This window comes from Sebastes umbrosus, chromosome 9, assembly GCF_015220745.1.
Source record: "Sebastes umbrosus isolate fSebUmb1 chromosome 9, fSebUmb1.pri, whole genome shotgun sequence".
NCBI lineage: Eukaryota > Metazoa > Chordata > Actinopteri > Perciformes > Sebastidae > Sebastes > Sebastes umbrosus.
The window spans coordinates 34,972,014-34,999,104 of NC_051277.1; the positions used below are offsets into that span (position 1 = coordinate 34,972,014).

Below are 27,091 nucleotides of genomic sequence, written 5' to 3' on the forward strand. Positions count from 1 at the left end.
TGCAATGAACCTCATCCTATTTCCCAACACAAAGATCACAGCATTATGTCCCAATCATTGACTCTGAGGCAGTGGAAACATCTTGATCTAACAGTTATGTGGCCATATTTAACTTATTATTCCCTGATTTTCTGCCTTACTTAAATTCACAACATGTATTCACCAAAATAAAAGCATTATTTGTAATTCATTAATTTCCCATATTCATTTCCCCCCCTTTTCGGAAAGTTATTAGGGCTGTCAATCCATTATCCAAATATTTAATCGGCATTGATCGCATGATTGTCCATAGTTAATTGCAAATAATTGCAAATTAATCGCATCTGTTCAAAATATTTACCTTTATCAATATGGGAGTGGGCGAATATGCTGCTTTATGCAAGTGTATGTATATATTTATTATTGGAAATCAATGAACAACACTAAACAATAACAGATATTGTCCAGAAACCCTCACAGGTACTGCATTTAGCATAAAACAATATGCTCCAATCATAACATGGCAAACTGCAGCCCAACAGGCAACAACAGCTGTCAGTGTGTCAGTGTGCTGACTTGACTATGACTTGCCCCAAACTGCATGTGATTATCATAAAGTGGGCATGTCTGTAAAGGGGAGACTCGTGGGTACCCATAGAACCCATTTACATTCACTGATCTGGAGGTCAGAGGTCAAGGGACCCCTTTGAAAATGGCCATGCCAGCTTTTCCTTGCTAAAAGTTAGTGCGAGTTTGGAGCATTATTTAGCCTCCTTGGCGACAAGCTATTGTGACATGGTTAGTAGCAATGGATTCCTTAGGTTTTCTAGTTTCATATGATACCAGTACATTAGCTTGAAAATTGAGCCCGCTACAAATTAAAAATCGCAACTTGCGTTAATGCGTTACAGAAATTAACATTAACTTTGACAGCCTTTAAATGTATCCATTCAAAACATGATTCCCACACAAAAATAAATAGGTATAAATAGGAATAAAACAAGAGAAACACATTTTGAGAATTCCCACAAACGTATTTTTGGAGAAATTATGTTTGAAAACATATTGAGGCCTTGCTGGTGTCTGTGACATGACTGATTTTACATGGCAAAAGTGATTCTCTGGAAGATGCAAGAGATTGTTGAGCTTTGCCTTCACAATCTTTTATTTTATATACATGTGTTTGATCTTACATGTTTCTATGTCATTCAGGTTCTTTATATTATGTCTCTCTTTACTTTATAAGAAAAAATATGAAGCATTATTGGTGATTTCTTTTTTCTTTGACAGATAATTGGGTTGTCTTGTCATGTCATCTTTGGTTCCTCAACCCCACCACCTCCAAATGTGGAAAACAAATGTCACCGAAGCCCTCAGAAACCCTTCAGAACCTAGGACAGCGAACATTTTCTGTTCATAAGGTGATCCTTTATCAGTGTTGATTCTCACACCTGCTTCAGGTTTATTTGATGATGAGATACTTCACTCACCATTCTGCCCTCTTTTTAGAGGGGTAGGGGTGGGGAACAGGGGATGTTATGGGATAGATAAAAAGTCAGCAGTATATATCACATAGAAGTGGTCTTATCAGTGTCAATACGCTCAGCACGACTATCAACAACATATTTTTCGAGCGTTTTCCTACGATTGTCCAGAAACACGTGTCAATTTCCGCTCTAGTCTTTTCAAAATAAAACTACCTAGTTAGGTTCAGGAAAAGATCGCGGTTTGGGTTTAAATAACACCAGAAGTGCTATAATTTAAGTACTGAAGTTGCGTGACAAAAACTACTTAAATAGCTTTGGGAAAAGATCGCAGTTTGGGTTAAAATAATGTAATAATACCGTAACTTGGGTACGGAAGTTAAGTGACAAATAAATCAACTTTGACTTGTGGTTTCACACAAGACATGAACACCAGTCTCCTTGGCAAAAGTCTGGCGTTTTTTGACACACCCATCCACCCCGACCTCCTCCCTACCATCATCTTAAAGCTGGGAAACCTGAAGATTAATTTGAGATGCAGCTAAGCACTGTGTGACAAGGTGTTCTAGTCATTAATAAGAAATAAAAATTAATTACTAAATGAATTAATCAATTAAAACAAATTGTGAAAGTGTATAAGAGCATAGAACATGGTGCTCTATTATGTTTCGCAAGTTGTTGCAACAATTTTTGGGTTGATTATATTGTTACACAGATTTGGTGCTAAATTGAACCATTAATACCACTTCGAGAATTCATAAAAATAATCAATAATCCCTCCAAAATACCACATTAAGACACCAAGATCTTGAGGAACACCATAGAAAAAACCATGCTGTGATTTGGGATCAAACACTTTTGACATTTGGAGATTTCTGCAATAATTGCATTCTTTGGGGATTGGATGGCGAGCTTTTCTGTTCTGGACACTGCTCAGAAACCTCCTTATTGTCAGTATACCTAGGAAAGCCATCCATCCTCTGAATGCTCTAGGTCTCTAGTTTGATCCATCCATCCTCTGAATGCTCTAGGTCTCTAGTTTGATCCATCCATCCTCTGAATGCTCTAGGTCTCTAGTCTGATCCATCCATCCTCTGAATGCTCTAGGTCTTTAGTTTGATCCATCCATCCTCTGAATGCTCTAGGTCTCTAATCTGATCCATCCATCCTCTGAATGCTCTAGGTCTCTACTTTGATCCATCCATCCTCTGAATGCTCTAGGTCTCTACTTTGATCCATCCATCCTCTGAATGCTCTAGGTCTCTAATCTGATCCATCCATCCTCTGAATGCTCTAGGTCTGTAGTTTGTGGCTGTAAAGTTTCATGAGGCTGTGATTATCCTAGAGGTCACCACAGGTCATTTTATACAGTGAGGTCAAGTTTCAAAAAATGGTCTCACTACAATGAAATGTCTCCTATGGGGACTAACATCATCACACATGAATCCAGTTGGGCTCATTGGATCCACAAGAGTCTCAGCTTTACAGTGATACCCAATTTATGTAATTCAAGACTGTTTATGGACCCCAGTACGCAGAAATGTTCAAACTCACCATTTTAGAATAAGAGACAATAACACATTTATACTGCATTCAAAAAACTGCATGTGATTATCATAAAGTGGGCATCTCTGTAAAGTGGAGGCTCCCATAGAACCCATTTTCATTCACATATCTTAAGGTCAGAGGTCAAGGGACCCCTTTGAAAATCGCCATGCCAGTTTTTCCTTGCCAAAATTTAGCATAACTTTGTAGCGTTATTTAGTGTTCTTCCCAACAAGCTAACATGACATGGTTGGTAGCAAACTCCGCCCGCAACAACCTCTGAAAGACAGAATAGCCTCTGGTCCCGCTACGGAGTGTTAAGGGGTTAACTGTGTTTACTTTGTCAGGGTCACTCAAGCCCCCAGGAAGAGCGCCAGGCTTTGAAACAAATTTTCGTTGTGGTACTACAAGTTCCGTGTCCGTCATGTGATGCCATTGGGCCCAAAAATACTTTTTCCCATAGACTTACATTGGGAAAGAGGCGTCTGTAACTCAGCAGATAATTTTTTTTGAGGTGAATCAACTCCCCAGTACGAACACTCTAATAGTCCTTATTTAAATCATTAGGTCCTAAAAGCTGTAAAATGCACTAATAGCTGAATCCAGATATCCAGAATCCATATTTCCCTTCCTCCGTTCATGTGAATGATACCAAGACCGAGGCTGGAGGTTTTGGAGGAGGAGTTAAAGGAAACACTACTGCTCCTGCTCTATGGGCCCTATGGATGAGGAAGATCACCGGATGATCCGGGTACTTTATCACTCGGCAGTCGAGCCGTTTCGGTTTCATGCACCACTGAGACACTCTCATAGGAATAAATAGGAGCCCACCTCCAACGCTGTATCCAGTTCTCTTTATACATCCATGGGGTAACTGCTCAGAATCTTTTTCATATTTTCAACATTCTTTAACACTTTTTGGTGTTAAAATCACTGGTGGTTTATTTCCGATCAGTTGTCAGGGTCTTGATAGCTGACTTGCCAAACCACATCATCCACTCCAAGAAATATCCCACACACACTGGAATATCTCAACATTACTGAATTTATAACATTCAACCCCCAAAATTTGCTACACCCATTAATGGACACATGATCTGCTTGAGAATTAAATTTTCGGGCCAAAGACGAGGAACAGCCACAAGCCACATGTTTGGAGACAGAGAGGGAAAGGTAGAGACAGACGGACAGACAGACTGATGCAGAAAGCGTGATGTATGGAGGCAGAGAAGGAATTAGGAAGTATTATGGGTCACTGAAATATAAAACCCCCTGAGTGTGAGATATGAGAGAAACCTAGGAGGACATATAGGGATACACTGGAAAGATCAGGACAGAAATAGACTGAAAGGCCAGTAGAAACAGGGCGACAAATGAAGGGTGAAATAAGACACAGGACAGAGAGAATGAGTGGAGAACGGAAAAACAGACATGAGATCTGAAGTTCCTGTGTGTGGGAGGGAAACAGGCTCTAACAGTAAATACCTTAGTCAGGACACATGGCCAAAACAGACATGTTACTGAAAAATTCATCATGTTAATGCTCAGGGGGCACATAACCCCAAAAGCTGACCTAAAAATGTTAGTGTAGAATGATTGAACCGGTCTCCAAAGAATGAGGATCTGAGTCGAGTGAAGCTTCTTCAGCAGTTTTATCAGAAGTCCTTTTGTGAGATTGTAACAACGACAATGTTACATATGAAACATACAGTAGAAGACAAATCTGATACAGTCCAAAACAATAACAAACTCACAGCCAAGACACATTGTCATCTCAGATTTAACAGTTATCATAAAGTGATGACATCATAAAATCAAGTAACACCACTCTTAAGGCTTTTGTTAAAGGAGTAACTCGGTATTTTGACTTTTAATCTCAGAGTTGTTGGAGTATTGGCTAGGTAGTATATACTGCATTATAAGGGTGAGGCAGGCATCCATCAGGCTGAAGAATCTTTGAGCAAAGGGCTGCTTTTCTGTGGCTGACTGACCTCCAACTTCTATGGTGTCACATTAAGCTCAATGGAGCGTAAATATATAACCCCATGTTAAATAGCAGCCCAGTCGCACAGCATTTCGTGAAATAGACACAACATTTTATGTATTGATTCGTGTACATAGACACGAATTTCACGTTTTTTTCGTGATGGTCAGCATAAAATCAATTTGATCCACGTCATTGTGAACCAGGAAGTATAGAGAGTGGCGAATGCCGCGTAGGGAGGAGGTCGGGGTGGATGGGTGTGTCAAAGAACAACAGACTTTTGCCAAGGAGACTGATGTTCATGTCTTGTGTGAAACCACAAGTCAAAGTTGATTTATTTGTCACTTAACTTCCGTACCCAAGTTACGGTATTATTACGTTATTTTAACCCAAACTGCGATCTTTTCCAAAAGCTATTTAGGTAGTTTTTGTCACGCAACTTCCGTACTTAAATTATGGCACTTCTGGTATTATTTAAACCCAAACTGCGATCATTTCCTGAACCATCTAAGTAGTTTTATTTTGAAAAGACTAGAGCGGAAATTGACACCTGTTTCTGGACATTCGTAGGAAAACACACGAAAAATACGTTGTTGAAAGTCGTGCTGAGCGTATTGACACTAAACTCAATCCCTTTTCAAAATAGGCTATAAAAAACATTGGAGTTGGAACTGAACCCCCCCCCCCCGAAAACTAACAGTCAAAGTTGAAGAGACAAATAAAAGCAGATAAAGACTTTTTAGACAATAAACCCGAAATAATTGAAAACGTGGCTTGGTTTCAACTTTCTTGTCTCCAGTTGACTTTTATGTGTATTTTCATGTTGGGATTCATGTTGATCATTTAAAGGAACAGTATGTAACATTCTATTAGTTCTATTAGCAGAAATTGAATATAATTTTCATAACTATGTTTTTGTATAATCATCTGAAACTAATCGTTGTGTTTTCGTTAGCTTAGAATGAGTCCTTCATATCTCCAGAGGGAGCGGGTCCTCTTCTACGGAGTCCTCCATGTTTCTACAGGAGCCCAGAACAGACAAACCAAACTCTGGTTCTGCAGAGAGACTTTCACGTTTTTACTTGAAGGCCACCATAGTTCTTGGAGTGCAACACCGTGGTACCGCCAGCCGCCGTCTGACTTCCGTTGCTCCTAAAGTAGAGTTATTATGGTATGGATGGCCTCTGAGCGAAGTGAACGGCGTTACCACGGTTTTGCACTCGGCGGCTCACATTACTGCAGTCTTTGAAAGGGAATAGTGAGCGGAGGGGTACTCACTTGGTTGCAATCTGCATCCACACCACTAGATGCCGCCAAATCTTACACACTGTACCTTTAAGCATCACATTTACAGAATTATTTCTGTATTTCTCAATTATTTTCATTATTGATTAATCTGCTGATTACTATCTCGTTTAATCGATTTAATGTAAAATTGTGAAAGAAATGCCAATCATGTTTTACAAAGCCCAAGTTGACTTATTCAAATGTCTTGTTTTGCCAGACCAACAGTCCAAAACCCAAAGATAATCAGTTTACTGTCATTAGACAAAGGAAACAAGCAAATATTCACATTTGAGAAGCTGATACCAGAGGAAGAAAAATCACTTAAATAATTAACTGATAATCAGAATAGTTGTTGATTAATTTTCTGTCGATCAGCCAATCATTTCATCTCAAGAGATTGTGCCCTGATCTCACAAAGACCCATTCCCCATACTGATATCTATCAATGCCACATAGATTACAGAAACCATTTTTCTCAACATTGTGACTTTTTGCAGATAAACAAAAATACTAGAGTGAATTTCAAAATGTCAAGGCATCCCTTTAAGAGCAAACATGGGTAATTAAAAAAGACGCAAATCAACTGCATGAATCCCCAGCAAAATATAACCAATAAAACATAGTATGTACAGAGGAAACAGAAGGCAAGCAATACTGTACATTTGTATTCTTGACTTTTAGAACTGAATAAAATACAAATTGGTTATGATTTCAAATGTTTAAAAAACAAAAAATTGAGATAAAGTTTAAAGCTAGAGTTGGTAATCTTCTTCAAAAATATTTTTTGTTATACTTGTTGAAATTCTCATTAGCTATATCCCGACAGTTATGACTACCTGTGTACACTCTGCCCGTGCACTCATTGCGTGTCACCGGAGTCTTCCTGTTTAGGTTGGGTCATTTTTCAAATCTAGTGTACTCTTGGTAGTTTCTTAAGATTACTAACCCTAGCTTTAAGGCAGTATGTGAAATTCATAACTGTAATGCGTGATCAAAGCTAATTACAAGGCTAACTTGATTATACCTTTCTTTTTTACAATGATTTGAAACCAAGTCAGATGTCATTTTATTCAGATCTGCTAAATTTATGAAGGAAATGCAGGCACATTCTTCTTTTTTCCCACAACACACTTTTCTTCTCATTAGGTTAGTACAGTCGTCTCACATGTATTACAGCGACTAGATTAGCCAGGTTATGCTAACCTAATGGTAAACAGAGCCACAGATATTTGTTAACAGATAAACAGGTGTAGGGTCTACCCGTCCTCTCACATACTAATGTGCTGGGATATGACATGATATGACCCCGCCCCCCCCCAATCCTGACACCCGATTCAGCTGTTATCAGGCCATTAAATGTGTGTTATCGGTCATTATAAGCACCATAGATGTGGGTCAGTAGGGGCCTGCTATGCCTACTATGTTGTAAAAGTGAAAGCGAAACTTAAAAGCAACACGTTCTAACACACTGTAAAACTGAATGACCATGATGTAAAAATTACTTCTTTATGTTTAGGCAATAAAACCACTTAGTTAAGTTTAGGGAAATACACCGTGTTTTGGCTTGAAATAACTACGTTTCAAAAGTTAAAGTGAAACTTAGATGTCGCTGTCGTCTCTTTTATTCCTTCTTTCGGTGATTGACCATGTGAATACATTACAACACCTACTAGTGGGTATAGTAGGACCCTACTGACCCACATCTATGAGGCTTATGACCACTGATAACGCACATTTAATGACCTGATAACAATCTAACCGGCAAACCCTGAACAGAACAAGCGTTTAAGAAAATGGATGAATGGATGTTATCCTAGTTTTGTTGGGTTCTTTTGCCCAGCTTTTGTTGAACCTATGGCTTTGGGTTGCATGTCATAGTCTAGCCCGTACATACAATGAGGAGGAATAGAGCTTTTCCTGGTATTTTAATGTAATTTTAGTCACCTGTACCTGCTGCTTGATCCTGCTGCTTCTGATACAAACATGTTTGAAATTGGAAGAATTTCTGAATAAAAATCAACAAAACCTGATACGGCTCAGATTATCGATTTCACTTGGATTTGCACAGTGTTTAAATGGCTCAATGGGACGAATTAATTAGGTCATCAGACTGTCAGCTTGGAGGGAATACCAGTCTAAATTGCTCACTGATCAGATTTTTTTTTTTTCACCTATGGCATCCAAGTATATTTATAGAATTGCAAAAGTAGGCTACAGTGTTACAATTAGGGGAGATATGGTGAGTGTGCTGCTATATCAAAGTTACAGCATCACAGTGAGGCGTGTGGATTGATGCCTTATTACAGAGGAGCTCCAACATTGAGTTATGTACAGTTTTTTCTTCCGTCCCCAACCCAGCTGAGAGCTATTTTAATGTAAAGTACACTGCATACAGTAAATAATAAATATGGCTTTCCACAGTGTTTCATGCAGCCTGGACTCTTCTCTTAGACAGACACCAGGCTTTTAAGTCCATTCATACCAAAGCAGTATAAATATATCCAGTATCTATAGAGGGGTCACAGTTTTCTATCATGTTTCCTGTTCTCTCTGAGACTGGAGGCAGTGATACTGATGTGCAGAGCACATCATCTAAGACAGACAGACAGACAGGCCTTTATTTGGAAAATGTTCATTACAGAACATGGAATTGTTGTGGCTGACTGGCTATCTCGAAGTCACACACTGGGTGTTTTTGCATTTGTACACAAAGGAAAAGTTGGATAAGCCACTGTGGCAGAGGGTAAGCATAGAGGGGATATGTTTACATCAGGATTAGATGATAAATAGGAGCCTCGCCTTGACGACAAGGCTGGACTGGGACAAAAGATCGGCCCTGGCATTTTGGCCGAGCTCGTGCGGTGATTAATAGCGCGTCGCTTCCGTTCCCTACGCGAACCCACGCGGCGCAAATACTCTGCGCCGTTATGTATCACCATTAGGAATCTCCCAGAGAACCTGATATGGAGAGGGCAGAGGAGAGTACCGGCAACTTGTGAGAAACTCCGGTACGCATGAAAAAGTCACGGTACGCCAAGGAGTAAAATGAGTAAAATACTGCGTACCACTACGTACTGGTCCACTTCGAGCACTGCTCATCTCTCATGACAAATGTTGAGCCAGGCAGCCCATAACTGCTTACCGCAAACTCTGCACTCCCTCCCTCATCTCTCTATCCCTCCTCCTCACTGTGGCCGCCCGGCACAGAGCCATTGGGCCTGCCCAGTGTCAATTATGGAAAAGAAATGGGCCGATTTACCTGTTTTATGGTCCAAAAAAAAAGAAGAAAGACATATGTCGTCCCAAAAGGACGTCAGCCCACCGGGAAAATGCCCGGTATGCCAGATGGCCAGTCCAGCCCTGCTTGACGGCCCTTCTTGTAGGAGAGTGCATTTCTCCTGCATAAGGGTAAGAGGATCTTACAGCCTCTAAATCAATATGTGACATGCTGCCTGACAATCTCTGGATACTCCGCTTTTAGGAAACCTTGTTGTCTTCCTACATAGGTTCTTTCAACTCACTTGGACTTTTTTATATATGTGTGTATATAGGTGAATATGGGGTACCGGGGTCGTTGTTACGAGCCATCCGGTCCTTTTATAACCAAAGTGAGAGCTGTGTCCGTATACTCGGCACAAAGTCAAACACGTTTCCAGTGGGTGTTGGCCTCCACCAGGGCTGTCCCTTGTCACCGATCCTGTTTGTGATTTTCACGGACAGGATCTCAAGGCGCAGTTGGGGAGTGGAGAATGTCCGGTTTGGGGCCCTCTTTGCAGATGATGTGGTTCTGTTGGCTTCATCAGGCCGTGACCTTCAGCAGCACTGGGGCGGTTTGCAGCTGAGTGTGAAGCGGTCATGGTTCTCTGCTGGAAAATCCTTGATTGCGTCCTCCGGATTGGGACTGAGTCACTGCCCCCAGCGAGGGAGTATAAGTATCTTGGGGTCTCTGTTCACGAGTGAGGGTAAAATGGAGCAGGGGATGGACCTGCGGTTCGGTGCTGTGTCTGCAGTTATACCGGACCACTGTGGCGAAGAGGGAGCTGAGCAGGAAGGCAAAGCACTTGAATTTACCAGTCCATCTACGTTCCAATCCTCATCTATGGTCGTGAGCTTTGGGTAGTGGACGAAAGAATGATATCGCGGATACAAGCCGAAATGAGTTTCCTTGTAGGGTGGCTCAGCCTTAGAGATAGGGTGAGGAGCTCAGACATCCGGAGGCAGCTCGGAGTAGAGACGCTGCTCCTTCCCCTCTAAAGGGGCCAGTGAGGTGGTTTGGGCATCTGATCAGGATCCTCCTGGACGCCCCCCTTTGGAGGTTTTCCGGGCACGTCCAACTGGTAAGAGGCCCCAAGGTAGACCCAGAAAACACTGGAGAGATTATATATCTCGTCTGACCTGGGAACGCTCGCTATGGGAAGTGTTTTCCCATCTCCCCCCTGTATTTGTAATCTCACAGTGATTTTATGTCAACTGTCCTGCTTGTGAAGGATTGACCCAGATAGATATCAGGTACGTTAAAATTCTGAGACAAACAAAGAGTCTCATTCATCCTTTAAAATAGCTTATATTTCCACATACAGTAAGAGGCTGTCAGTGTTTGGTTGATTGTATAAACCATATCGAGTGGTTAAAATACTCGAAACCTCTATGCTACTTTTGCCTGTCTGAGTTCTTACTGTCAAACCAAGACAGAGGCAGCTTTTTAAGGCAGTAGAATAGGTTGTGAAATGCTGCTTTCAGCTAGGATGTGGAAGAAAATCAAGGCTGCAAAAATAAGACTGTGTTACCACAGAATGTTGCTGTTAGTAATGACTGTCTAAAACACCAAACCAGGGCTGGTTTAGGAACAGCAGCCTTGCATCAAGACTGTTTGTTGTAGATCCACAAATGACTCATCACTTGTGTTGTGTTTGCCTGTGCACTGGGCATGCTGAAAGTATATTTACTCAGTTTCTGTGTATGTCTGAATAAATGGAAGAATTCCTAGTCTAAAAGGCAACATTGTCTCAACTTCACCACCCTCTCTCCTTCCCTCTCCCCATCCTCAAGATGCACAAGCGTTACCACTTCCACCCCATCCTCCTCTACCTTGAAACACATTGCTCTTATAGTGTCAGCCTCACCCCCCCATCCTCCTCCTAAACCAGAAAAGTTGCACTTAATTTAAAAGATACTAGACTCACTCTCCCATCACCCTTCGCCTCCTCTTCCTCGACATGTACAGCTACTCTTCTCTCTTCCCCTTCCATTATGCCTCCCACTCCTCCTTTTCCTCAACAAGGACAATTGCTCTTTGTTTCAGTCTCTTGTGTGAGTCGGACCCTCCCGTCCTCTCTCTCCACGTCTCTGTAGAGCAGGGATTTCTGGGCCTTTAGACGGCAGGCCAGCGACATGAAGATGGAGTCGACGTTCTGGCTCTCCCTCGGGTCCTTTGCCGACGTCTCAAACAGCAGCATGTTGTAGGAGTCGGCAAACTTCAACGCCGTGTTGGATGGCACCTGGGAAAGCACAAGTATTTGGTTGTAAATCCTAATTCAGTCTAGGAAGGTACATGAAGTATTATATTGTGGTCCTCGTTTTAGTACACCCACCTGTATTTGGTCCACGAGGTCACACTTGTTTCCCACCAGGACTCGAGGTACTGATGCTGAGACCCGATGGCCATTGCACTCCTGGAACGGAACAGAATATAGCTTTATTAACTTTATAAACTGTAGCCATGTTCATATGATATGTGACCATAAATAGGAGCAGCTAAGTGGAATAAGCCTCTTTGCTGTAAATACGAGGAATTAATGACAGCTACAATATGTTCCACTTGGTGAAAAGAACTGCCTGTGCCAAAATGGCTGCATGGCCACCATTCCCAACAGCTCAATATAAATAAAATCCAATACACTAGTAGGATTGATTCAGCCAACTGAAAAGGAGACATGAAGTCTGCACAGCGTGTTTATATCTGCTACAAATCTAGCGCTAGAATAAAGCGTGAAGGACTCAGTCATAAATACCATTCTTTCCATTCTGCTCACATGGCATAAATTCCACATTAGTCACATATTTTACGTCTGCAACAGCTAGTTACACCAAAAATTATAGAAGCAAAGAGACAAAACTCTGGTGCTTTTTTGACAGCAGCCGCTAGATGGCGCTGCGGTAGCGTTGCCGCCAGTTTGGATTGAAAACACCAATGAGTCTGTGGCCATGGATGTATAGGCGTCTGTAAATCAGAGGATAATTTTTTTGGTAGGGAAATCAACTTCCAAATACGAACACTTAAATAGCCCTCATTTAGATTCTAATAGCTGTATCTAGAGTTATTTTCCTCGGCATAATGAAGGTGCATCAGATCCACGGGACTGCACCGTCCTGCACGCTTATATGACATATCTGGTTCTGCCAGTTTCCTGCTAAAGTTCTAATGTGTACTACTGATTTTTTACCAAATTATAAAACTGTTGCTAATACTCACTAACTACTAACGATGACTCACTTCCATTAAAGTGTCCCAGTAAGCCATCGTAAGCCACATGCATTGTACCAGGATCCAGAAATTTGTATTATTAATTACACCCATGCTTTTTACGACTACTATTAACTTTGATACCACTAATTGCTACTAATACTGCTACTACCACCGCCTAATTCAGCTACTCGCTACTACTAATACTCAGTAGGCGACATGTGGGTGATACCATCCCCCTTGTTAGCAAAATGACCAAAATGCCATTCCCCCTCTCCATCCTCTAGAATATGTTAGTCTAGTCTGCCTGATTTATTGATTCTTTATCTGACTGAGGTTTGTGTTAGAATCTATGGCCTCGACCACGGCTCTGAAATATCAGTAGCCTGACTGTGCTGTGTATTGATAAATCCATGTCACTGTTCGTGTTGCTGAAGTAGAAGATGGTTTTGTAATTGGTCTTTTTCTCTTAGTCCCATCCTGTTAGTTTTGTCACGGGTCTATAATATTCTATAAACAATTTTTATAAACTATATAACAAATCGCCTACTGCTAGTACGACTACTAATTACTACTAATACAACTAGTACTTATTTTATTATTATTACTACTTCTGATGCAACTTGTCACCTGTAGACTCAGGGGCATGGCCACCCCCCCTTAGTGCCCCCATGTTCGAACAAACCGCAGCAGAAGTACCCTCTTGGATGCCCTTCCACTAGAGAAAACATGATGAAGTACCCTCTAGGGTGCCCTCCCAGTAGAAAAAATACAATGAAGTACCTTTTAGGGTGCCCTTCCAGTATAGAAAACACAATGAAGTACCTTTTAGGGTGCCCTTCCAGTATAGAAAACACAATGAAGTACCTTTTAGGGTGCCCTTCTAGTAGAGAAAACACGATGAAGTACCCTCTAGGGTGCCCTTCCAGTATAGAAAACATGATGAAGTACCTTTTAGGGTGCCCTTCCAGTATAGAAAACACAATGAAGTACCTTTTAGGGTGCCCTTCCAGTATAGAAAACACAATGAAGTACCTTTCAGGGTGCCCTTCCAGTATAGAAAACACAATGAAGTACCCTCTAGGGTGCCCTTCCAGTAGAGAAAACATCATGAAGTACCCTCTAGGGTGCCCTCCCAGTAGAAAAAACACGATGAAGTACCTTTTAGGGTGCCCTTCCAGTATAGAAAACACAATGAAGTACCTTTTAGGGTGCCCTTCCAGTATAGAAAACACAATGAAGTACCTTTTAGGGTGCCCTTCTAGTAGAGAAAACACGATGAAGTACCCTATAGGGTGCCCTTCTAGTATAGAAAACACGATGAAGTACCTTTTAGGGTGCCCTTCCAGTATAGAAAACACGATGAAGTACCCTCTAGGGTGCCCTTCCAGTATAGAAAACACGATGAAGTACCTTTTAGGGTGCCCTTCCAGTAGAGAAAACACGATGAAGTATGCTCTAGGGTGCCCTTCCAGTAGAGAAAACATGATGAAGTACCCTCTAGGGTGCCCTTCCAGTAGAGAAAAACAATGAAGTACCCTCTAGGGTGCCCTTCCAGTAGAGAAAATCTGATGAAGTACCCTCTAGGGTGCCCTTCCAGTATAAAAAACACGATGAAGTACCCTCTAGGGTGCCCTTCCAGTAGAGAAAAACAATGAAGTACCCTCTAGGGTGCCCTTCCAGTAGAGAAAAACAATGAAGTACCCTCTAGGGTACCTTTCCAGTAGAGAAAACACGATGAAGTACCCTCTAGGGTGCCCTTCCAGTAGAGAAAAACAATGAAGTACCCTCTAGGCCATTTAGTTTTTTTCGCCCCTGTCCCTCAGGCAGCCGCAGTCCGCGACTGCAACTTTAGTAACGAAGAATGACTAATGTAATTATTATTACAATAAATAGTAGCCACAGAAGTTGTAATAGTAGTTGGAGTATTTTAGCATACAGTGGAAAGATTTTTCCTACATACACAACTATACAAACCACTTTGAATGACTCATTTTAAGTGAAGCCACGGTGCACCTGTTTGTCGGCTTGCTCATGGCAGTGGTTAGAATTGTCGCAGCATTAGCATTAGAGATGCAAACCACGCCTTGTGATGGAAACATCGCAGTATTAACTCACGGCTGATAAATAGTTTTGGGGTTGAACCAGTGGGAGCACTGGAGAGATGCTGGTGATGCTCAAGATGATGCTCAGGAGAACATTAGGTAGTGGCTGTGAGAAAGACATGGGTTGTGCTCCTTCGAGTCTCTCTACGCTGACAAAGACTATTTAGTTGTTTTTCAATGCACTGAGCCAGTTACCAACCTCTATCCATGTCTGTAGGTTGCGGAAGGAAGTCATCTTGGTGACGTCGTACACGAAGACCACTGCGTGGACATTGCGGTAGTAGTGTTCCACCATGGATTTACGAAAGCGCTCCTGGCCTGCTGTGTCCCATACCTGCACCTGTAGAGAAAAGGTGAGACTGTGTTTTGACCATAGAGTGTATATAAGAAGAAGACGTAGTCACAGTGACGTCACCCATTGGTTTGTGTACTGCAGTTTTGAAGCCTTGAGTTCTGCATTTTGGGCGTCGCCATCTTGGTATTTGGCTGTCACCATCATTTTTGCAACCAGAAGTGATAAAAAAGGGTGGAGCTAGGTACAATGGAATGCTGATTAAGACATTTTAGGCAACCAAAATGTTACAATTAACTTTCATGAAGTGAAAACACACTGCAGAAGGGTTAAAGTTGTTAAACCAAAACGTGAACAACTCCCAGACCGAACAACGCCGGGGTAACAACCTGCCAATCACAAGGTAGCCTAAAGCATCCCCTGCTTTATGGTCTATCTGACTCTAAATGGGACCATAATTTACTAAATGAACATCATGCTGTATTGAAGAAGACTTGAAACTAGTGATTGAGACCATAAACTCATGTTTACAATGTTTACTGAGGTAATAAATCAAGAGAGAAGTAGGCTCATTTTCTCATAGACTTCTATACAATCAGACTTCTTTTTGTCGCCCTCTGCTGTCTATTAGAGAGAATGCAGGTTTAAGGCACTTCTGCATTGGGTTCACTTTTCAGACCCGGAGGTTGCCCACTGGTTTTGATAAGCTTGAGGAAGAGTGAATATCTATGTACGAGCTGTATTTTGTGGTTTTCAGAATATCCAGACTAGTCATAAACACATCATGTCACAGTATCCAGAGTGACAGAATCCAGACAACAAAGCTTATTACGTATACAAAAATCTCGTTAAGTTAGAATATAACTACAAATATGAATCTGGCTACAATGAGTAGTCTAAGCTTATAAGAGCTTACAATGGTACTGTACTATGTCAACAGGAAAGAGTGCTAAGATATTCCTGGCTATAGGGTCTCAAGAGAGCACTACTCTATAGCATGATGGGCTTTTCTGCTTAATCATTTACAAGGGCCTCAGGCAGGTCTATTGATGTATGCCGAAATTAAAGGGATAGTTTGGGTGTTTTGAAGTGGGGTTGTATAAGGTACTTCTCCATAGTCAGTGTATTACCTAATAATACACTGTCTATGGAGAAATACCTCATACAACCCCAATGAGAAACACAAACACTACATTTGGACCCATTGCCACAATGTGTACAGGCTGGCTAATCAGTTTTATTAAATGTTAGGAGTGTTATTCACTAGTCAACAATGTCAATGTGTTTTACTGCAGTTCCTTCACTGCCTGTTCTTAGATTACTTCATATTCTGAGGAACTTGTGAGTCAGATCCTACAACATCTCATCTAGCTAAATATAGTGCTGTTTGCTTCCAGTGCTGTATTCTTCAGCTCATATTACTGTCACACTTTAGCCCTATTCCTCAGCCAGTACACCTGTGCAGCATGTGGAGCTACTCAACAGCCGTGTAATCCTAATTGCAGCATTTGATGGTTCTGATTTAACCAGAGGGACGAAGAGGAAGGGAGCTACCCCCCCCCCCCCCCCCCCCCCCCCCCCCCCCGCACAAGAGAAGTACTGGTATTGATTTCACCTAAAAATGACAGGCCTTCTGCCATGTCAGAATGCAGACAGAGTAAACATTATTTATGGCTCATGTTAGGTCACACATGCTGAACTGTATATTGTGCTCCAATTGCTCAAAAGCATTTTGTATCTACATGGACGTCGCCCAACACTCAGCCAGGCCTGTAGTGAAAAAGGACCCAGCTATTACCATTTGAAAGGACAAGCCTGAATATTTAGCATCAGATGTTGAATGCTGCATTTAATGCAGCTCATAACATCAAAGCTTGGTCTTTGTTGAGCACTGTGTGCCTGATAATTTGACAGCAAGTTGAGAAAATTGATAATGCACAAAACAGCTCATAGAAATGATGATAAGGCTTTTTATATAGTTTATAGACCTCTCGTCAGTGTCAGTGTCTTTTTAAACCAATGTCTTGGTTTAAAACATAGACTGTATATAAAGATTGAAGATATAACATCTTGATCGCCACCTGGTGGCCTGCTGCAGTATAGGTCATAAATCCCATCCCCTCCTAGTTAGCAGATGGCACAAGGGCCAAACCCCCGAACACTACTGTGCAGACTCTGGCTCCAAATGAAAAATCTCAAGATGGCAGCTCCTGTATCCAGGATATTTTGGCTTCACTTTTGTACAGTGGGAGGAAGTGGAGACGTGTCGTCCATCTATATATACAGTCAATATTCTCTCATTTATAATTATGGTTTAGTAACAACTTGTAAGTGTGCTTTTCAAACCAGCTTAAATGTGAAGAAATAAACTTGAAAAAAAAAGTTTGTAAACTTTTGTTTGGTGGATTATCTCTCTGTTGATACAATGCTAATGGTCATTGTATTTTATATCGTTGGAAAGCCTGTTTATTTACCTTCACAATGATGTCCAACTTGTAAGGATCATGCATTTGTGTGATGATTATGTGGGTAGCGCCCAAGTAAAATGTTCCAAAATGCTCCGTCAATGGTAAACAGTGTATTCTTCTGTTGGTGTTGACTCTTGTTTTGAGTTGTTTGGTGGATTGGATGATTGAACTCTCTTTCAGTAACAAGGAACAAACAAGACATACTGGCTATTTTACACTTTATTCATTTAATACACCGTCAGGAGACTCAGTAGCGGTGGAAGATCCATACGCAGCCACAACAGCCTGGCACCTCCTCCTCATGCTGGTCACCAACCGGGTCACACGTTGCTGTGGGATGGCGTTCCATTCCTCAACCAGGATTCGTTACAGGTCAGCCAATGAGGTTGTGTTGGTCACTCTAACACATACAGCACGCTCAAGCTGATCCCACAAGTGTTGAATTGGGTTGAGGTGTGGACTCTTGGCAGGCCGTTCCATTCTTTCTACTCCCACATTGTGGAGGTAGTCTGTGATAACCCTGGCTCTGTGGGGGCGAGCGTTGTCATCTTGGAGGATGAAGTTAGGTCCCAGATTGTGGAGCTATGGGATCGCCACTGGCTGCAGAATCTCATCCCGATATCTCCCTGCATTGAGATGGCCTTCAATGATGACAAGCCTTGTTTTGCCAGTGAGGGAGATGCCGACCCACACCATGACACTGCCCCCACCAAAAGCTGTTACTCCATCGGTGCAACAATCAGCATAGCGTTCTCCACGTCGTCTCCATACTTTGACCCTGCCATCTAACTTTAGCAGACAGAACCTGGACTCATCACTGAACATGACATTCCCCAACATGTTCAGGTTCCATTGTCTGTGTTGTCGACACCAGCGCCAGCGGGCCTGACGGTGAAGGGCAGTCATTGCAGGCTTCCTGGTAGCCTTATGAGAATACACTGTTTACCATTGGCAGAGCATTTTGGAAAAACATTTTGGGCGCTCCCCACATAATCAGCTGTGCTGCTCATCCCACAAATGCATGATCCTTACAATTAGCACATCATTGTGAAGGTAAATAAACAGGCTTTCCAACCATGTAAAATACAATAACCATTAGCATTGATACAACAGAGAAATAATCCACCAAATACAAGTTTCCGAACTTTCTTTTCCTAGTATAGATCAGACAAAATCATTGTAGAATCTCTGCATGTGGACGGAATTCTGCCCGTCAATAGCTATAAATCTCAAACTTGAGAATCATTACCATTATTTTGACACCTTACTCTGTAATCTATACCTAGTGCTCTGCTCTGCTATTTTTAGTCTCCTGCAGCTTATAACATTTGTCGTTGCCAATCTGTGTGCTGCTTTTATTCACCTGCCAGAGGACTGGAGAGGAAAAAGACTCACCCAGCTACATCTATGTACACTTTTTTATTATACTCTATATTCATCCTGTAATACGTAAACTGGGAGTGCAATGTTGACTTGTGCTGCCATGGAGTTGGTTCATAACCTTTTGAAAAGCTCTCCTGTGTCAGTGACATAGTTTACTCCAACAATGTAAAATGAAAGCGTTCACTCTAGAAGCCATGAAATTACCATCTGGATGACACACATAAATATGGCAGAGATTTGAACTTCCTGTCTCAGCTATAGCAATAAATGATCCTGGATCCTGCTGGATCTAAAACACCTGCCTGCTTGTAAACCTTCAGGTCTCACAATACAACCACCGGTGTTGACACAAATTATAGGGCACAAGATAAAAGTAGAGACCATCTTGTGATGGCATCACACCAGCTATGATGCCAAATCGGGCCAGGAGCATTTTGATTCACTCACACACAGACTCACAATGTGAAAACAATACTAGCGTCGCTGTCGCAGCTGGTAATAAATCCTTTTCTCACAAGTGTCATATCTCTAAATAGGCCTACTCCAGCTTGCTTCTAGCAGCTCTTGAAGCTGCAGTGTTCATCACATCCTACAACACCAAAGTTTTGAACAGAATAGCCAACACACTGAGAGCTTTGCTGCTCTTTAAAGCCCTACCAAAGTGGGGCTAAACATGTTCAATTTGTTCTGATGCTGAAGGCAGACTTCTGGGATCATTACTATAAACGGGCATATTCGCTTGTGGGAGTAAATGTGGCAATTTGATTGAAAGTGTCCATTCCTGATACTTCTTCTGTGCAAGTGGAATTGTGTTCCGCTTTAAAGGTCAGGAGGTCACCAAATCATGAGGAGTCATCCTCTGGGGACCATAAATACCCACAGCAAAATGAAAGACCAGTAGGGGGAAAAAAATAGTTTTTAAGGAGTATTAAAGGTCCAGTGTGTAGGATTTAGTGGCCTCTAGCGGTGCAGCCCAGTCGCACAACTGTTCGTGAAATTGTCACGAAATTGAATGTATTGATTCGTGTACATAGAGACAAATTTCCCATTTTTTCCGTGATCGTCAGCACGAAATTAATTTGTACGTAATCCACGTAATTGTGACCCGGTGGGTATAGAGAGCGGCGAACGCCACGTAGGAAGGAAGTCGGGGTTGGATGGGTGGGTCAAAAAACACTGGACTTTTGCCCAGGAGACTGGTGTTCATGTCCCGTGTGAAACAAGGTGTCAAAGTTGATTTATTTGTCAAGTTACGCCACTTCAGGTTTTATCTGAAGTCAAACCACGATATTTTCCAAAACCTAAGTAAGTAGTTTGTTGCCCAAGCCTTACCAAGTTCTTTTATTTTGAAAAAACTGGAGCGGAAATTGACACGTGTCACATGTTGTTAGACATTCGTAGGAAAAAGCACGAAAAAAAGGGGAAATTTGTGTCACGAATGCACACAAATCAAATGGATTACATTTTGTGACTGTTTCACGAACTGCCACGAGTGATGAGGTTGCAGATTGCAACCAACTGAATACTCTGGTCAATCCTCTCTTTCCAAAGCGTCTGAGAACTACGGTGGCCATCCATTTCTGCTTATAGATCCCCTTAAATGCTACACACTGGACCTTTAAGAAGAAGAAGAACACAATGCCTGCACTTCCAGCAACTACAGCACAAGAGTTGATTACTTGAACAGGCTTAATTTAGATAACAGAATCTTGACTTATTGCCCCATCCTGATGCAATCTACCGATATTCACCAACATTACCTCACCAGCAACAGTAGAATATAGTAAAGTGCAGGTTTACTTCAATTTACATATGAAAATACCTGACACTTTCTCACAATGCTGATCATTCTGTATGTGTATGGCATGCATTTTGAAGAGAATCTCGATGATTCAGACACGCTGACCTAACAGGTGTAGTGTTCAGTGTTTGGGAGTCAGCATTAGGGGGCATCTGGAGGTTGCAGACAGACTGTTCTACTGAGACAGAAAGGGGGGGAAGGGAACACACACATGCACGCACACTTCCTGGCCCAGTGAGGAGGAGGAAGGTGTGTGCATTACACAACAGAGAGCTCAATAAAAAGCCTAATATTTAGTCACAGGTCATATGATCATATATTGACTCATCTTATTTGAATTATTTAAATCTGGGATAGTTTTTATATTATATTATATTATCATTCTATGATATATGAGTTAATAGAGGAGAAGTGAGAAAGGGGTAGGGTAATATAAGTTTTTCTTCTACCTACTCCTTTTCGGACACTATAACTCTTGTTTTGTTTGTTATTATTTTGTATCTGTTTTTATTTATTATATGTTCGAAATAAAGTCTTTCATTCATTCATTCATTCATTTGTCATGATACTTCAACTAAGTACTGATACACTTAAATTGCTACATCTGCCAATAAGCATCACTACTAAGGATGTTGGAAATCATTAGGCTACATTTTAATTCAGCAATTACCAGGATACCATTACAGTACTATGGCCTATTTCTTATGTTGGTTGTACTTGTGTAGAATTTGTTGTGACTACTGATATGATATGTCATACACTACAGTCCAACAATGGACAGCTGATTTTATGATCATTTTATCTGTGTAAAGGGTCTTTGAGTATCCAGAAAAGTGCTATACAAATAAAATGTATTATTATTTTATCTCTGGGTTTAAAGAGGACCTATTATGTTCATTTCAGGTGCATACTTTTATTTGGTGTTTCTGTCAGAACATGTTTACATGCTTTAATGTAAAAAAAAAAAAGCTTTACTGCAGCACCTCTTTTCACCCTCTGACTGAAACACTCAGTTTGAGCTCCTGATTGTGGAAATGTGGAGTACGAGCCATGGTTTCAGCCCCGCCCACAAAAATCCTGAACACAAAACTGGCGAAAAACAGTTTAACGGTCTAACTCCACAATCCAGTACTACAATGTTCACAGTCATTCTTTTCCAACATTTATAATGTGTTTAGAAACAAACATTTCCTTTACAAGGCCTTAAACACATTAACACAATCCATCTTTTGGAGGTCGTAGCGGCTCAGTTTTAAAGCTAGAGTGAAGATACTGGTATTGTATGAAACTAGAAAACCTGAGGAATCCATGTCATAGCGTGTGAAGTAGGGTAAATAACGCTCTGAACTTGTGCTAAAGTTTGGTGAGGAAAAACTGTCATGGCCATTTTCAATGGAGTCTCCCCTTTACAGACATGCCCACTTTATGATAATCACATGCAGCTTGGGGCAAGTCATAGTCAAGTCAGCACACTGACACACTGACAGCTAGTGTTGCCTGTTGGGCTGCAGTTTGCCATGTTATGATTGGAGCATATTTTTTATTGATTCATGTTGTTAATTGATTTACAATAATAAATATATACATACATTTGCATAAAGCAGCATATTTGTCCACTCCCATGTTGATAAGAGTATTAAATACTTGACAAATCTCCCTTTAAGGGACATTTTGAACAGATACAAAATGTGTGATTAATTTGCGATTAATCGCAATCAACTATGGACAATCATATGATTAATCGCAATTAAATAATTGAATCGATTGACAGCCCCAAAAATGGGGAAATAGCCATCACAGTCCCCCTGAGTCCAAGTGGATGTTTTTAAGTTGCTTTTGTTGTCCAACTGACAGTCTAAACCCAAAGTAGATTCAATTTACCATCATAGAACACAAAGAAAAGCAGCAAATCCCCACAACTGATAAACTAGAACCAGGTAATGTTCTGGATTTTGCTTAAAAAATGTCCTATATGATTAATCAAACATTAAAATAGTTACGGATTTTTTGTTGCTCCACTAATCCTTTGAGCCCTGAGTTGTTTTCAGGAGCACAACGTTTCTAATTGATTTCACTGTTTTCCAATCAACAAATGACTTAATAGCCTCCATGTTGAAATGGTTCCAGTATCAGCTGACATTTCATTAACATCAATTTTCCATAGAAATATGTTCCCCACATAAGGTGGCTGTGGCTCAGAGGGTAGAGCAGGTTGTCCACCAATCGGAAAGGTCGGTGGTTCGAACAAGACAAGGAACCAGACACTTAACCCCAAATTAGCCATCAGTGTGTGAATGAGTATTTAGATTAGATCCTAATGGGCAGAGTTGGCACCTTAGCAGCCTCTGCCATCAGTGGGTGAATGCTGACATGTAGTGTAGAGAGCTTTGAGTGGTCGGCGCTATAGAAATGCAAGTCCATTTACATATCAATTAGGCCATACAAATGACATTCATTGTTCTTCCTTTAGACTACAAGGACGCATGTCTCCAACATGTAAAATCACATTTTTGAATTAAAGAATATCCCTAAAGAAAAGTGTTGTGAAATACAGTTGATTTGCATCAAATGAAAGAATAGGCCCTATGTGATCTCCTGGCAGACTGAGCTACAGCTGATCAACAAAAAGAAAAGAGGAGGAGGAGGAAGAGGGGGAGGAAACACCACTGATCAACATCCAGCCCCTCTGTTACCTTGATAGTCTCCCCTTCAATCTCCACCGCCTTCTCCCTGAAATCCACGCCGATGGTGGCCTCGGTCTTGTCGGGGAAGCTCCCCCCGGTGAAGCGGAAGGTGAGGCAGGTCTTCCCCACGTTGGAGTCCCCGATGACGATGATCTTAAAGATCCGCGTCTGGATGCTCAGCTCCAGGGAGGAGCTGCTCAGGTCCACGGAGGACGTGATGCTCGGCGGGGCGGCATCGGTGCTGCTGCTGGCTCGGCTCCGGCCGGCTCTCTGTAAATCCATGGAGGATGTCAGGATGGTGACATTGTCGTCCGCTCGGTTCCTTCGTGTGATTCCTTTTCCACCTCCTACTCCTCCTCCTCCTCCCGGAGCTCGGGTCTCCTCCTCCGGGGAATCGTTGGTCATTGTGCCGGAGGAGGCGATGCGCAAGTCGGTGTGCGTGTGTGGAGAGGAGAGGAGAGGAGAGGTGAGGGGGTGGAGGTGGACGGATGGATGGATGGATGAGTGAAGGGAGGGGAGAGGAGGAGGAGGAAGGAAGGAAGAGACCAGCTCCTTCAGCAGCTCAGTGTGGCCTTAAAGGGAGAAGCACTGAAAAACAAAATCACACTTTATAGTCTAGAAGTATGATGCATAAATACAACAAGATAATAATCTATTATTTTAATTATTACCACTAGATGAAAAATGATGATATTAGGGACAATAAACTCCCCATAAATTAAATTAAAATATTATGGTGACACAATGGGAGAGCCAAAAGTAATATAAAGTGCCTTAGGATCACTATAAACTCACCAGGATCCACACATATACATACAGCTATATAGAAATATATACAGAATGTTTTTTATATTTTTACCATAAAAACCCATTGACAGTGCGATGTGGTCACTATATGAACACTTCTTTTTTTCTATCCTGCCCATTAATCATGACACAACCCAGTCCACTTCGACCAGTTACAATACTAAAACACTGCTTACACATTGATGCATCAGTATCATCAGTCATATGGGCTATAATAATATAGAATTAAGTGTTATTTTGCTAATAATACTTCTGTATGTTTACTTAAATAGATTTTAAATGCAGGATTTTTACTTATAATGCAGTTAGGGCTGCCAAAGTTAATACGATAATAACGCAAATTTGTTTTAACACCACTAATTCTAATGTGATTTTTAGGTTGTAGCGGGCTCAGTGTTAAAGCTAGAGTGAAGATACTGGTATCTATGGTACCTATCTATGATACCCGTATCTATGGTACCGGTATCTATGGTACCGGTATCTATGATACCCGTATCTATGGTACCGGTATCTGTGATACCGGTATGGTACTGGTATCTATGGTACCGGTATCTGTGATACCGGTATGGTACTGGTATCTATGGTACTGGTATCTATGGTACTGGTATCTATGGTACCGGTATCTATGGTACCGGTATCTATGATACCCGTATCTATGGTACCGGTATCAATGGTAGTTGTATCTATGATACCCGTATCTATGGTACTGGTATCTATGGTAGTGGTATTTATGATACCCGTATCTATGGTACTGGTATCTATGGTACCGGTATCTATGGTACCGGTATCTATGTTACCGGTATCTATGTTACCGTTATCTATGGTACCGGTATCTATGTTACCGGTATCTATGTTACCGGTATCTATGGTACCGTTATCTATGGTACCGGTATCTATGTTACCGGTATCTATGGTACCGGTATCTATGGTACCAGTATCTATGGTACCGGTATCTATGATACTGGTATCTATGGTAGTGGTATCTATGATACCCGTATCTATGGTACCGGTATCTATGATACCGGTATCTATGGTAGTGGTATCTATGATACCCGTATCTATGGTACCGGTATCTATGGTAGTGGTATCTATGATACTCGTATCTATCTAACTGGTATCTATGGTACTGGTATCTATGATACTGGTATCTATGTTACTGTTATCTATGGTACTGGTATCTATGTTACTGGTATCTATGTTACTGGTACCTATGGTACTGGTATCTATGATACTGGTATCTATGATACTGGTATCTATGGTACTGGTATATGAAACTGGAAAACTTAAGGAACCCATCGATACCAACCATGTCATACTAGCTTGTTGCAAAGGAGGCTGAATAACGCTCCAAACTTGCGCTAAATTTTGGTGAAGAAAATCTGGCATGGCCATTTTTAAAGGGGTCCCTTGACCTCTGACCTCCAGATGTGTGAATGTAAATGGGTTCTATGGGTACCCACGAGTCTCCCCTTTACAGACATGCACACTTTATGATAATCACATGCAGTTTGGGGCAAGTCATAGTCAAGTCGGCACACTGTTCCCTATTCACTGTTATAGTGATGCAAGATGATTAAGATAAAGACTTACATATCACTATAAGCACGCTATTCAGAGACCCAGGCAAAGTACGTATCTGGGATGATAGGATTATTCTATTATTTGTTATAGTGGAGATGTGTTTTAAAGAGCAACAAGGCTAGTACTGACTACCACAATGTATGTTGCATAAAGTCATTTGTTTCATTAGCAGAAAATATTTTCTCCATATAATATTGGTGCAAACTGGTGCAAACTGGTTTATCAGCTGTTTAAATGCCAATGAAAGAGTCTGATTCCAGATAATATACTCAGAAAGACTGTAGTTCTATATTTAATGCAGCTTAAATACTGATATAAAACAATGTGGTTGTAGCTATCAGAGGGGGTTTTACCAGAGAGAGAAAGTGAAATAGATTTTCTCACACTATCTAGTCATGTGATCTGATCAGCTGGTCATATTATCACATTCCATAAACCAACATGGCTGGAATGCAAGGGATTGCAGTGTCACCAGGAGGCATGCTCAGTTTATCCATCAAGGTGCAAAGAATAACAAAAGTAGCAGGATTCCGATTCAAATCAAAATTAATACCAAATCATGTATTCATTGTAGGGTTGTCAATTCATTAAAATATTGAATCATGATTAATCGCATGCTTGTCCATAGTTAATCGCAATTAATCACACTGTTAAAAATGTACCTTAAAGAGAGATTTGATTTTATCAACATGGGGGTGGGCAAAAATGCTGCTTTATGTAAATGTATGTATATATTTATTATTGTAAATCAATGAACAACACAAAACAAACAAACCCTCACAGGTACTGCATTTAGCATAAAACAATATGCTCAAATCATAACATGACAAACAACTGTCAGTGTGTCAGTGTGCTGACTTGACTATGACTTGCCCCAAACTGCATGTGATTATCATAAAGTGGGCATGTCTGTAAAGGGGAGACTCGTGGGTACCCATAGAACCCATTTACATTCACTGATCTGGAGGTCAGAGGTCAAGGGACCTCTTTGAAAATGGAAATGACAGTTTTTCCTCGCTAAAATGATTTAAATTTGGAGCGTTATTTAACCTCCTTCATGACCAGCTAGTATGACCTGGTATGGTTGGTACCGATGGGTTATTTATGTTTTCTAGTTTCATATGATACCAGTATCTTCAGCTTTAAAACTGAGACTGCTATAACTTAAAAATCGCAAGTTTCATTTTTGCGTTAAAGAAATTAGTAGCATTAAAATGAATTTGCGATA

The 27,091-nt window shown here is 41.2% G+C and overlaps 1 protein-coding gene and 1 long non-coding RNA gene across 2 annotated transcripts in view; one reads left to right on the forward strand and one right to left on the reverse strand.

Moving 5' to 3' along the window:
- The window catches only part of LOC119494550, a 15,419-nt gene extending 221 nt beyond the window's left edge, over positions 1-15,198 (forward strand). Inside the window, exons 2-3 of the long non-coding RNA XR_005208235.1 lie at positions 1,270-1,400; positions 15,065-15,198. This is a non-coding gene — a long non-coding RNA (uncharacterized LOC119494550). The remainder of the gene's footprint in view (positions 1-1,269; positions 1,401-15,064) is intronic.
- rab33a (RAB33A, member RAS oncogene family) overlaps positions 8,352-27,091 on the reverse strand; it is a 20,999-nt gene continuing 2,259 nt past the window's right edge. Inside the window, exons 2-5 of the mRNA XM_037780509.1 lie at positions 23,485-24,063; positions 15,047-15,187; positions 11,871-11,951; positions 8,352-11,777 (exon numbers count right to left, since the gene is read on the reverse strand). Coding sequence (XP_037636437.1) covers positions 11,553-11,777; positions 11,871-11,951; positions 15,047-15,187; positions 23,485-23,880 — 843 coding nt within the window. The 5' untranslated portion in view covers positions 23,881-24,063 and the 3' untranslated portion in view covers positions 8,352-11,552. The remainder of the gene's footprint in view (positions 11,778-11,870; positions 11,952-15,046; positions 15,188-23,484; positions 24,064-27,091) is intronic.